Genomic DNA, 12,458 nt, shown 5'->3' with positions numbered 1-12,458 from the left:
AGATCCGGCCACTGCACTCCAGCCTGGGCGACAGAGTAAGACTCCGTCTCAAAAAAAATAAAAATAAAAAAAAATAAAGACCACCCCGGCAACAGCCAGTCTGTGGGGTCTGGCTGCTGGGAAGATACCCACAGCATTCGTCTGCGCAGGCCGTCTTACCTCTTTGACGTTCTGTAAGGTTTCAGGTGTAATCGTGAAGTCCACGGGACTGGGAGTAAATTTCCCCTTCTGAGGCTAAAATGAGAGGTGAAACCGAAATCAGCAGGTGAAGGCCAAGAGTTCTGCAGGCCAAACAGCTTGTCCCTTTCCAAAATGACCCAACGGCAGCCTGGCGGTGCAGGAAGCACGGGGGACTAAGAGGAGCATGCCTGGGTCCCGAACATAGTTCTGTCAAATTTCCCCATCTCGCTGAAACTCAGTTTCCCCATCTGTAAAATGAGGGGAGGGATGTCTTAATCTCCAACGTGCCTTTCAGGTTTGGAATTTTAAAATCAGATCTAAGGAACAGAGCAGTGTTATTGGCAAGAACTTATTTGAAACCTCTCAGCACAGTGGCCCTCCAAAGGGCTCTTCACACCTCCCAGATGGTCCCACTTCACAGACGAGGAAAGCGGGGCAGAGAGCTCAGTGACCTGCCCAGCTCAGTGGTAGAGCTGGAGGCTGAGCATCAGGTTGCTATTAGCCTCTGAGCTATAGAGCTGTCTACCTGAAGAATCATACCTATCAAATAACTATAAATGTTACCCAAACAGCAGTTAACAGTGATCACCTCCACGTTACATCATTTCAGAATCTATCGATACAGCCGAGCTTCATGAGAGCCTGCCTGGCATCTTTATCCAGGGGCTGGGATGTGAAGGGCCACTGTACCACCCAGAGAGCCGGGGGAGGAAGGGTCCTGCCCGATGTGCTGACGTGGAGTCCCTCTGGCCCGCGGCCTCAGCTGGGGGACTCCGGGCCAAGGACAATGATGCACGCGTGATGCTCATGCCACTGACTGCCTCTGACTCAGGAGTCTCTTGTCTTCTGCCAGCACTCATGAAACAGTAAGAGGCTAAATTATTAGCTTGTAAATAGGGTAAAATCTCAGACCCCCCCGGGAGATTCCTATTATCAAGCACCAGAGCCCCCGAGTGAAGCTTACAGCGGAGTGAACGATAAATTCACAGGTCTTTGTCAAGTCCTTGGCCAACAGAGACCGCCTCATGTCGCAGCGCAGTGTGTACTAAAGGGACAGTTGGAGGAAAAAGGTCATTTTAGTGGCATCTGCTTTCATCTCGGAATTATATTCAAAGAGACAAGTCAACATATTTTAGAGAAACGTTGTACAATCAGTGTCTTATAGAAAATTAACATACATAATAGGATAGTTAATGTTCAAAATAAAGGCATTTCTATTTTAAAAATGAACCACTTTAAGGTTATTCTTCGATCTGTTTGCACAGCCGTCCTGCAGTTGGACCCACTGGCCAACAGGTGCACGGTCCCACCCGTAGCAGGAGCAGGCTGGCGGGACAGAAAGGGCAGCGCGCTGAGGGGCAGAGGCTGGACCAGATCCTGTTGTCCGCCTTATTGTGCGAGCCCAGACAGATAAGACAACTTGTCTGAGCTTCGGCTTCCCTTCTGTAGAATGGGCTCTCAACACTCACTCGCAGCGAGACTCCCTTGAGATCATGTGTGACAAGCACTTAGCACAGGGCTGGCAGACAGCAACGCCTGGAACACAGCAGCTACTTTGTAAGTGGGATTAGAAAATCCAAGCAGTGAGGACTGCAACCCTGGGATAGTACCCAGCATGTCACAACCCTTCCTTGCTGGGCACCCACTCCGAGTGCAGAGCACTGCCCTGGGCACCAGAGCCAAGCTCAAGGTCACACCTGGTCCTCAGGGAGCTTCTAGTTTACTGAATATGCAGTAACCCACACATCCATCAACCAATTTCCACAGGGTCAACTCATGGCTAATCTTATTTATTGAAACATCTCTGAGTTCTTGCTCTACCTGCCAACACTCAGATGTAGCCTGCACCTCAAAGAAAAAGTGGGTTGGAAAAAAATGTAGCATCGTGCTTGCACACTTGCTTTTTTAATGTGGCAGAGCCGCGTTCCATTTCTCTGCTGTCCCTAGGTTAGTTTTCTGAGCTGGTTGCTACCAAGGTGCCTACTGCAAGGTGGGCTCTATTCCCCCAAGGGGAGCCCCACTGCAGAGCTGGTATTGAGCAGGCTTTGAACGGGGACTGTTGCTTCAAATCCCTGTCCGTGAGCTGAGAAACTGTTTAAAAATGTAATTCTACAGCAAGATCACTGTTGTAATGCCAGTCTTAAAAAAAAAAAATCACATAATCCACGTTTAATAAAGTTAGCTGTGGTTTTAATCATCCAGGAAAAACTTCAGAATTATGCCAAAAATAATTTTCATAACTGGGACTCTATGCATAACTGAATCTTCCAAGAAGCTATATTTGTATGAACAACCTGTCCACATGAAATAAGAAGTTACCATATATTTAAGGTACTACTGGGAGAGTAAAACATTGTTTAAAAGAATCATGCCTTGTCTGCAAGGATCTTTATATAGAATATATATACAACATATATATTATCTTTTTAAGATGGAGTCTCACTCTGTCGCCCAGGCTGAAGTGTGGTGGAGTGATCTTGTTTCACTGCAACCTCCACTTCTCGAGTTCAAGCAATTCTCCTGCCTCAGCGTCCTGAGTAGCTGAGACTATAGGCACCCATCACCATGCCCGGCTAATTTTTGTATTTTAGTAAAGACCAGGTTTCACCATGTTGGTCAGGCTGGTCTTGAACTCCTGACCTCAGGTGATCCACATGCCTTGGCCTCCCAAAGTGCTGGGATTACAGGTGTGAGCCACCGCGCCTGGCCTAATTTTTGTATTTTTAGTAGAGACGGGGTTTCACCATGTTGGCCAGGCTGGTCTTGAACTCCTAACCTTAGGTGATCTGCCCACCTCGGCCTCCCAAACTGCTGGGATTACAGGCGTGAGCCACTGTGCCCAGCCCTGTCCAGTTTTAAAGTAGACTCCTATAAAAGGAATTTTTAACTTTGACTAGGATCTCTATAAATTAGTGCTGAATATACAATTTCAGTAGACATTTTATGTTATAGTATAAACTCTTGCTAGCACAGTTACAAGAGTAGAACAAGCCTAATAAAATTTGCCTACAATTTAAATTATTGTAAAAAGAAGAAGTAGTTGCACAAAGGACAACTCCGGAAGACTGATGATTGTATGAAGTATCCAATAACAAAGACAAAAATGAACGCAACATGACTGAGATGTCAAGCCCTTGATCTAAAAAATGACAAGCAAACCAAGCCTCTGGAAGTCAGGAATATAATACTTGTGTTTTATACATATACATATATATATGTGTGTGTGTGTATATATGTGCATATATATATATATATATTTTTTTTTTTCAATTAAAATTTTTTTTTTCTTAAGAGATGAGGTATTGCTATGTTGCCCAGGCTGGACTTGAACTTCTGGGCTCAAGTGATTTTCCCACCTCAGTCTCCCAAGTGGCTGGGTTTACAGGTGCACGCCACCGCACCAAGCATGTCTATCTTTTAAATCCTTTATTCTGCTTTATGACTTTTACCATTTTACATTGTTACAACACAATTTAATTTATAAATGAAAACTTTCTTGGCATATAATTTAAGAAAGATGATATTAGGGTTTAGCAACAAAAGTTTCTATCCAAAGAAATGTGCCTATGCTAACCTTTAGAGTAAGTGCAGTAAGCAGTGGGGGCCGAGGAGTGCTGGTCTGGACCTGCAGGCTGAGGCTGGCCCGTGTGACCACAGAAGTCACTGCCCTTTCTGGGCGGCACCCGATCTACTATAAAACTGTAAGAAAAAGACCTGCCAAATAATGGCATGAATGAATGACTGGATGAAGACAGATTTTAAAAAATCATCATCTTAGTTTTTCTTAAGTTTATTTTCTCAAAAGAAGCAAAGACAAATTTCGATATGAATCAAGAATTAATCAATACTTGAGAATTTTTACAAATTCTGATAGGTGTACAAACGTTAACTGTAATTACAGAGATGAACGTCGTTAGTTTTTGGAGACGTGCAATAAGGTATTTTGAGATGAAGTACCAAGAGTCTGAAACTAACTTTAAAATGATTTAGAAAAAAACACAGGTGAACAAAGATGGCAAAATACTATTAAGTGCTGAATGACGATAAGTGTGATAAGCTCATGGAAATCAGAGGTTAAGCTAAGAAATCTCTTCATTGTTAGAAATCTGTGAGATAGTTGGGGAGGTACTGAATTCCAAATTGTAGTACTCTGAGGTTAACCCTCAAATGGTAAAATCTGATGATGAAAAGATGAGGGTAGGGGCAATTATTCAATTTACTAAGAAACTGACCACCTGTTAACTCTCCTATATATTTTAAGTAGCCTCCAATCTACACACAGCTCTGCAGGAACACAAGCACACAAGTTTTTTGTTTTATTTTGTTTTGTTTTGTAGAGACGAGATCTTGCTTTGTTGCCCAGGCTGGTCTTGAACTTCTGAGTTCAAGCAGTCCTCCTGCTGTGGCCTCCCAAAGTGCTGGGATGACAAGCGTGAGCCACTGTGCCTGGCCAGCACACGTTTTCTATGTATATCTGAACATCTGTCTTGGCAACATGTGGAAAAGGATGGGGTCTCCAATTTGACTTTAAACAAATTCATCTGCTTTTGGTAAGTCTTGCTAAACGCAGGAGTTAACAAATATGGTCACTGAAAACGTGATCTTATTCCAGTTTCTAATGAATATATTCTTGTATTTTTAAATAAACCACATTAAAGAACTATTGTGCAGATAAAGCAAGTCAATACTGATTCTGGGTAGATAATAAAACTAATTTTCAAAATGAAATGTTCAAGATATCTTCAGTATTGCCAAAAAGGCATTTTGCATTCAGTTTCTTTCACGGTGGAAAGAGTCCCAGCCTAGAAAGCTGATCAGAAGACTCCCGCCCACACGCCAGCAATTGGTATTTGTATGGCTACGTCAGCAGCTTCCTCTGAATCCAGGTACTACTCAGTCATCACTGCTGCTTCCTTGGGGTTGTCCAAAGCCTTTGGTGCTAACAATAAAGGACTAGGAACACTTTTTTTCCTTCACAGAAAGATGTACCTCACACTACATGTGCTTCTTCTGGACAGATATCTTAGGCAATTCATAAAACTCACATACAGATGAATCTTTAAACACTCACAGGGCTTTGGGGGGCTTTTATTTATTTTTATTTTATTTTATTTTATTTTTTTGACACGGAGTTTCGCTCTGTCACCCAGGCTGGAGTGCAGTGGCCGGATCTCAGCTCACTGCGTAACTCCACCTCCCGGGTTTACGCCATTCTCCTGCCTCAGCCTCCGGAGTAGCTGGGACTACAGGTGCCCGCCACCTCGCCCGGCTAGTTTTTTGTATTTTTTAGTAGAGACGGGGTTTCACCGGGTTAGCCAGGATGGTCTCGATCTCCTGATCTCGTGATCCGCCCGTCTTGGCCTCCCAAAGTGCTGGGATTACAGGCTTGAGCCACTGCGCCCGGCCTTTATTTTAAAGGTTCTATTATTTTCAGCAGGAGAATGTATCTACTAAGGCCAAATTATTGACCAAAACTTAATAAATCAAAAAAATTCCTGACTTTCATCCCTGTTGCATATAAGACTGAAGAGTTTTGTCTCATCCAGCAAGGGAAGTGCTGCTAGGCTGCTATCACAAAAGTATCTTTCTTTCTGCTGAATAAAGGAAAGGCTCTCTCACCCCGCGTGGACGCCACACTGCTCCTCAGACAACAATAGCAGACTGTGAAAGACGCCCTTAACCAGCAGAGGTAGACAGGAAGTCATGAACCCACTTCCCCTCATTGACAAGGTTTGTTCAATCAAGAATATCAGCCTATGTCAAAGTAGTAGCCTTTGGGTGTTAAACAAAGAGATACTTATAAGTATAGAATAGACAAGTTAATGCTAGTGCCAGAAAGAAGTTGGGGCATATCTGTTACCAGACAATAAAAGCATCCCTTACAATGTCAATGTGGCCTGAAAAGAGCCCAAAAGAAACAGAGGAAAAAGAAGTTAGAGCACGAGTGCTTTGAGGCGCCCATCAAAAATAACGGCCATACATAAAATGTATTTATCAGAGAAAAATGAGAAATTAACATAGAATACACATGAGCGGTCTCGGCAATAAACACAGTATTAAATTCTTAGGCCCGTCTACTAACATTGAGTGAAAGAAAGACCACACCGTTTTTCAGAAGAAAACTTGTGAAGTCAGTCGCATGGGACTAGGAAGCTCTCACCTGAATGTTGACAAACACGCCATGATATGTCTCATACAGAACTTTGTTACCCTTCGCGTGCAGAGGAAATTCAAACGGGATTTCGGTTTTGCCGCTGGGAAACTTCCCTGGCTTCACCATTTCTATGGTGCTGTTGATAATCTGGATAGGCTGTAAACAAAAATCAGTTCAGTCCATCAGCATGCCCTTGGAGACGTCCTTTCCAATTACAGTGTCTATTAATAACCTTCTGAAAGACACAGCACCCTGACCCACTGGAGGCTACCATCCTGCTGTCTTGGGCAGCTCTGTGCTGGGTCTGGAGATGAACAGTGACTTGGCTCTGTTTTTTAAGACTCTGGCACAATAATGATTGATTTATAACATGAGACACACAGGTGCTTGATACACATGGGAACTGAACTGATACATCCCTCTCTCCTCCCCAGGTATCTCATCTAACTGTTTTAACAACCCCGATCTTCAGGATCAAGAAGCAGACCCTGTACAGTGAGGCTGCCTGGCTAACAGGGCTGATGTGTGAACCCACGGCTCCCCCTCACCCAGCCCCGGGCTCTTCTGGGCAGCGCTGCCTCTGCTCCTGACAGCCCACCAGCTTCCTCGGAGCCTTCCTGCTGCAGCCGCTTGGGGAGAGCAGGCCTTTCCTCCAGCCCTGAGGCCTGCACAGACCTCCTCAGCTGGGCCTCCAAGGAGGAACAGGAGGGTACTAATATTTGGAACCTGCCTTCAAGGCAGGTATTCGTGCTTTTTAAGCGTTTATAGTTTAACATCAGTGGCTCTGAGAAGACCCATGACTTAGGAAGTCAATCTCTTAAGTACTAATGGATTAAAATAAAATCGTAGAAAACAGGAAGCCCCTAAATCTGAACACTGTGAATGCACCTTTCTCTGTCTTCAGTCTTCTCCCCGCAAAATTTAAAGAGTTAATATGTCCTTCAGGAAAAGGAAACCATAAGAATAGAGAAAGAGTTTACATTCTGGAACACAAAGCTCTACCCTAAATGACAAAAAGAACAGTTACTTACTCTATTTTCATCTTACCTTAGTGTCCAATCAACAGTAGCATAGACACAGCTAATAAAATAACAGTTTGGATTTTGGAAGGCATGTAACGTAAGCCACAGGCATAGCTTCTCAGAAGAGCTGTGATCTTTTTTTTTTTGGGAGATGGAGTTTCGCTCTGATTGCCCCAGCTGGAGTGCAGTGGTGCCATCTCAGCTCACTGCAACCTCCGCCTCCTCGGTTCAAGTGATTCTCCTGCATCAGCCTCCCAAGTAGCTGGGATTACAGGCACACGCCACCACGCCTGGCTAATTTTTTGTATTTTTAGTAGAAACGGTATTTCACCATGTTAGTCAGGCTGGTCTCGAACTCCTGACCTCAGGTGATCTGTCTGCCTCAGCCTCCCAAAGTGCTGGGATTACAGGCATGAGCCACCATGCCCGGCTATGATCTTTTTAATGGCTGAAATTAATACATTTATAGTTCTCCTAATCCTATTTATCAAATGGGAATATAAGCAGACTTTCAATAACAGGATATACTCAGAAACAAAGGTATCTCCATTTTTGCAGGTTGAAAAGTAAGTATCAGAAGTATAACTACCACCATCCCTTGCAAAATAACAACAGATAACAATAAAGGCACACAGCAAGTGAAACCCACCATAAACATGTCTTTTTTAAGAGACATGGTGTGTTGCTCTGTTGCTGAGGCTAGAGTAGAGTGCTGTGATCATAGTTCACTGCAGCCTTGAACTCCTGGGCTCAAGGGATCCTCCCGCCTCAGCCTCCTGAGTAGCTGGGACTACAGGCACGCACCACCACACCCAGTTAATTTTTAAAGTTTTTAGACAGATGGGGTCTTGCTATGTTGCCCAGGCTACTCTCAAACTCCTGGGCTCAAGCAATCCTCCCGCCTTGGCCTCCCAAATTACTGGGATTACAGGCCTGAGCCACTGCGCCTGGCCCTGAGCCACTGTGCCCAGCCCAACATTTCAACATTGAACTAAAATTTGCAATCTAAGCATTCTTTCTTACCTTAACAGAATTATAAAAAGCTTCAAACACACCCACACTTTTGGCACTGAGCTGGAGGTTTACAGTTCCTTCCATGGTCAAAGACACTCCCTGGTGTTGGACTGAATCCTTACTCGATATGACCACCACGCCGGAGAGCACTTCCTGGGAGAGAAAAGACAGCCACCAATCAAATTAGCATGCTTCTTTCATTCACCTTGCTTATTAGCAAAAGTAGGTCTCCTTCACAATCAATTTGTTTAAAGATCCAGACATTCAGAGACACCTGGATACCAGGGTGGAGAAGGCCCAGGCCCTGGTAGGGGCCAGGTGCCCACTGATAATGACATGGCAGCCTGGACACACCTGACGGGGAGCACCAGAGTGTGGGGATGAGAAATCTCATCCTGTCACTGCCTTTCAGACATGTCTTCATTCCTGGTTGGGGAATCTCAACAGATGTCTGAGTTCAAGAGTGCAAAGAGAAGGGCCAGGGCAAATAGTAAGTTCCCAGAACTATCACGCATGGGCATAGATGACGTCCCTTCAAAAGAAACACAAGAAAATAAAACCCTGTTCGTTAGGCTCTTTCTCAGTAGCACTGACTAAAATGACAGCACATCTGCAAATGCATGAGTGACTGAACACAATGGTTAGCCTGGTATCCTTTCTGCCCAGAAATGCCTACTGTAGGCGAGATTGGAGGTTATTGGTGCCATCCATGAGGCAGCAGCATGCCACCTTCCGGAAGGACTGCCCTGTCCCTGCAGTTCCTGCTCACACCGGGAGGCATCAGCGCCTCGATTCCCTTGGTTCACACATCATTGAGAGACTTCACAGCAGATCATCTGTGCGTTTATCTGAAGGTAATTACTGAGTAATAGATTATGGATAGTAACTACTTTTGCTATTGGAGAGCAGTTTCTTCCTGTCACCATAGAACTGGACAGTCTCAATTTGTTACAGGGGCTTGAGTGGAAGAGGAAGTTGAGACGATGAAATAGCATCAACCAGAACAGAAAGGCTGAATCCACAATCCACACAGAATAACATGTCTCAGGCTGGGCATGGTGGCTCACGCCTGCAGTCCCAGCACTTTCAGAGGCCAAGGTGGACAGGTTGCTTGAGCCCAGGAGTTTGAGACCAGCCTGGGTAACATAGCGAGACTCCATCTCTACAAATAATAAAAAAAATTAGCTGAGGGTAGTGGCACCCGCCTGTGGTCCCAGCTACTGGGGAGGCTGAGGTGGGAGAATTGCTTGAGCCTGGGGGTTGAGCCTGCAGTGAGCTGTGACTACGCTACTGCATTTCAGCCTGGGTGACAGAGCAAGACCCTATCTCAAAAATCAACAGTAAAAATAAAAATTGGCCTGCAGATCAAACCATTAAAAAACATCTGTCCTACTGGTGTTTAAATCTGCTTATCTTTTTTTTTTTTTTTGAGACAGAGTCTTGCTCTGTCGCCCAGGCTGGAGTGCAGTGGCGGGATCTCAGCTCACTGCAAGCTCCGCCTCCCAGGTTCACGCCATTCTCCTGCCTCAGCCTCCCGAGTAGCTGGGACTACAGGTGCCCATCACCATGCCTGGCTAATTTTTTGTATTTTTAGTAGAGACAGGGTTTCACTGTGGTCTCGATCTCCTGACTTCGTGATCCGCCCACCTCAGCCTCCCAAAGTGCTGGGATTACAGGCGTGAACCACCGCACCTGGCCTAAATCTGCTTATCTTTTATTTCTTCTAGTTATCCAGTGAAAAATTTTTACCAAGTTCTTTCTTTAACTTGAATTTTGGAAGCAAGAAATATTCTATGTCCCTTAAACATGCTAAGTATTTTGTTTTTGGTTCCACTCCCCAACCCAAAGCCTTGAAGTCTAATGAAAACAAACACGATCATCTCCATTTTAAGCAATCTTAAGAATAAAATGAGATCTCTTTGAATTCTGCTTAAAATGGAGATGACCTTGTTTGTTTCAATGTTAATGTTTAATGTTTAATTTGCTGCTCTTAAAAAATTCCTAAGCAGACTTAAACAAAAATTCCTGTGAAGTAACTTAAATTCTAAGTTTAATTAACATTAATTCTATTAATTTTTTGTATAGCCCAGATTCAAATGGAAATTTAATATTAAAAATTTAGGCCAGGTAAGGTGGCTCATGCTTGTAATCCAGCACTTTGGGAGGCTAAGGCAGGAGGATCACTTGAGCCCAGGAGTTCGAGACCAGCCTGCGCGGCATAGTGGGACTCCTTCTCTACAAATAAAAAAATTTTTAAAATGAGGCAGGCCTGGTGGTGTGCTGAGGAGGCTGAGGGCGGGACGATCTCTCGGGCCTGGGAGGTGAAGGCTACAGTGAGCCATGACTGAGCCACTGTACTCCAGCCTGAGAAACAGAGTGAGAGCCTGTCTCAAAAAGAGAAAAAGAAATTTCAATCCACTAGTATATTTTTAAAAATCTACTTGACAAATATATCCCACAAATAAATGAGACAAAATAATTTGTGAGCTTTATCAATTAAACAACACAGTAGCACTTGAGGATGGTTCCGTTCCTATGTAATCATAACACTTTCCATCAATCTCACGGGAACAGATCTCTGGGTCTCACTGATTGGCATATTCTAACTATGACATCAGTAAAGCCTTTTCCTTCCTTAATCCCTGCAGCACAGGAAGAAAAAAGTAGTGACATACCTCAGAAGTAAGCAGAGTAGATATTTTATGACTCAAGGGATTCTTTCATCATTCTTTCAGTGAGACACAATATAGTACAGAAAATACAAAATTAACATTTGTAGATAAATTAGATATTCTTACAGTATACAGGTTTATTCAACTCCTACCAATGAAAGAAGGATAGGGAATTAGCCACCTGAGGCCAAGGAGCCAAGGGATTTAGAAACAGACGGTTTAACAGAGAGGCAAGATCTGTCTACACAATGCCAGATTCATCCTGGCAGAGGAAGATAGGATACACCGGAATAACAGACATTAAGGAAAACCCGAGATCTCACCAAGAACCTCTCCCTCAGATTTTTGTCTAGACTTTCACCAGGAAGACATAAGATTTATGGCTCCAGATAGTACTAATACCTAGTCCAACATCACAAGCAGAGGCCTTCAACTGGGGGCATGACTACAAAGAGGGACCATTCACAGACTGGCAACAAACCCAGAAAGTTACACTGAAATCGTGTGCAGGGTGCTACCGTTTTGGGAGAAGAGCCGTAGCTTTTGTCTCATCATCAAGGAGGCGCCTGGCCTGGGAAAGGCCATGTTGTCAAGCGGGAGAAGGAAGAGGCGCAGCCCCGTGTGGTGTGCGTGCTCATCACAGAAGCCAGCACAGACGCTGGGACCCACCCGCGTTAGGAAGAGCAGACAGACCCCTCTTCAGGGTGAGAAAAGAAAAGAGCTTTCCTTTGAGGAATGTGAACACTTTCACGTTATCCAGCCCAGAGACACTGAAATGAGACAGCAGTCCCGTCCTCCCCTTCTCTGGGTTGTGCTCATCTCTGGAAACCACCTGCTTTTGCCACCAGCAGCTAAGCTATAAATTACCTCAATCACGCCACATCCGAGACTAGAGCCCACACCCTAGAGCTTAACAATGGAGAGCCAATCGCCCATCGATGTCACGTCTGTAAGCCAATGAGAATTCCTGACAAACAACTTTTATCACCCCACTCCCTGTCTCCCTTTCTTTGCCTTAACAACCTACTTGTAACACAGGTGAACGGAGTTCATATCCAAGGTCACTGGGTCCGTATCTTCTGGGCAGCTGTCCTCTCTTTTGCTCATGTCAGCTCTTTATCATACTTTGTGCCTCAGCCTCTTTGTTTTAGGTGGACAGAAGCAATGCATCCAAGAACCACACCACTCAGAGCCTGCTTCAAGGGGGCCAAGTCCCTGCCCTGGAGGAGCTAAATCTGGAGAGAGGCCTGAAGCTGCCCATCTTCAACCTCAGCCCAAAGACCAGCCTGGGAACAAGCATTCCAAAGGCTCCTGGCCATCCTTGCTCTTCTCAGCTTTGCTGGCTCTCACAGCAGAAACCACTGGCAAGTTTGTTCAAAGGGGGGCAAAAGTAACCACAATTTCTAACTTTGTATT

At 44.6% G+C, this 12,458-nt stretch overlaps 1 protein-coding gene across 5 annotated transcripts in view; it reads right to left on the bottom strand.

Annotated features, from left to right (window-relative positions):
- VPS26C (VPS26 endosomal protein sorting factor C) overlaps positions 1-12,458 on the bottom strand; it is a 45,074-nt gene that overhangs the window by 8,439 nt on the left and 24,177 nt on the right. For 2 of the 5 annotated variants that reach the window (XM_025379540.1, XM_025379541.1), the window contains exons 2-5: positions 8,380-8,523; positions 6,341-6,490; positions 1,145-1,225; positions 160-234 (exon numbers count right to left, since the gene is read on the bottom strand). In XM_025379540.1, the coding sequence (XP_025235325.1) occupies positions 160-234; positions 1,145-1,225; positions 6,341-6,490; positions 8,380-8,523 (450 nt within the window). The remainder of the gene's footprint in view (positions 1-159; positions 235-1,144; positions 1,226-6,340; positions 6,491-8,379; positions 8,524-12,458) is intronic. The other 3 variants (XM_025379542.1, XM_025379543.1, XM_025379544.1) reach the window with 3 other exon arrangements.

Source organism: Theropithecus gelada, chromosome 3 (genome assembly GCF_003255815.1).
Source record: "Theropithecus gelada isolate Dixy chromosome 3, Tgel_1.0, whole genome shotgun sequence".
NCBI classification, from domain to species: Eukaryota; Metazoa; Chordata; class Mammalia; order Primates; family Cercopithecidae; genus Theropithecus; species Theropithecus gelada.
This window is presented reverse-complemented; position numbering and strand designations above follow the sequence as displayed.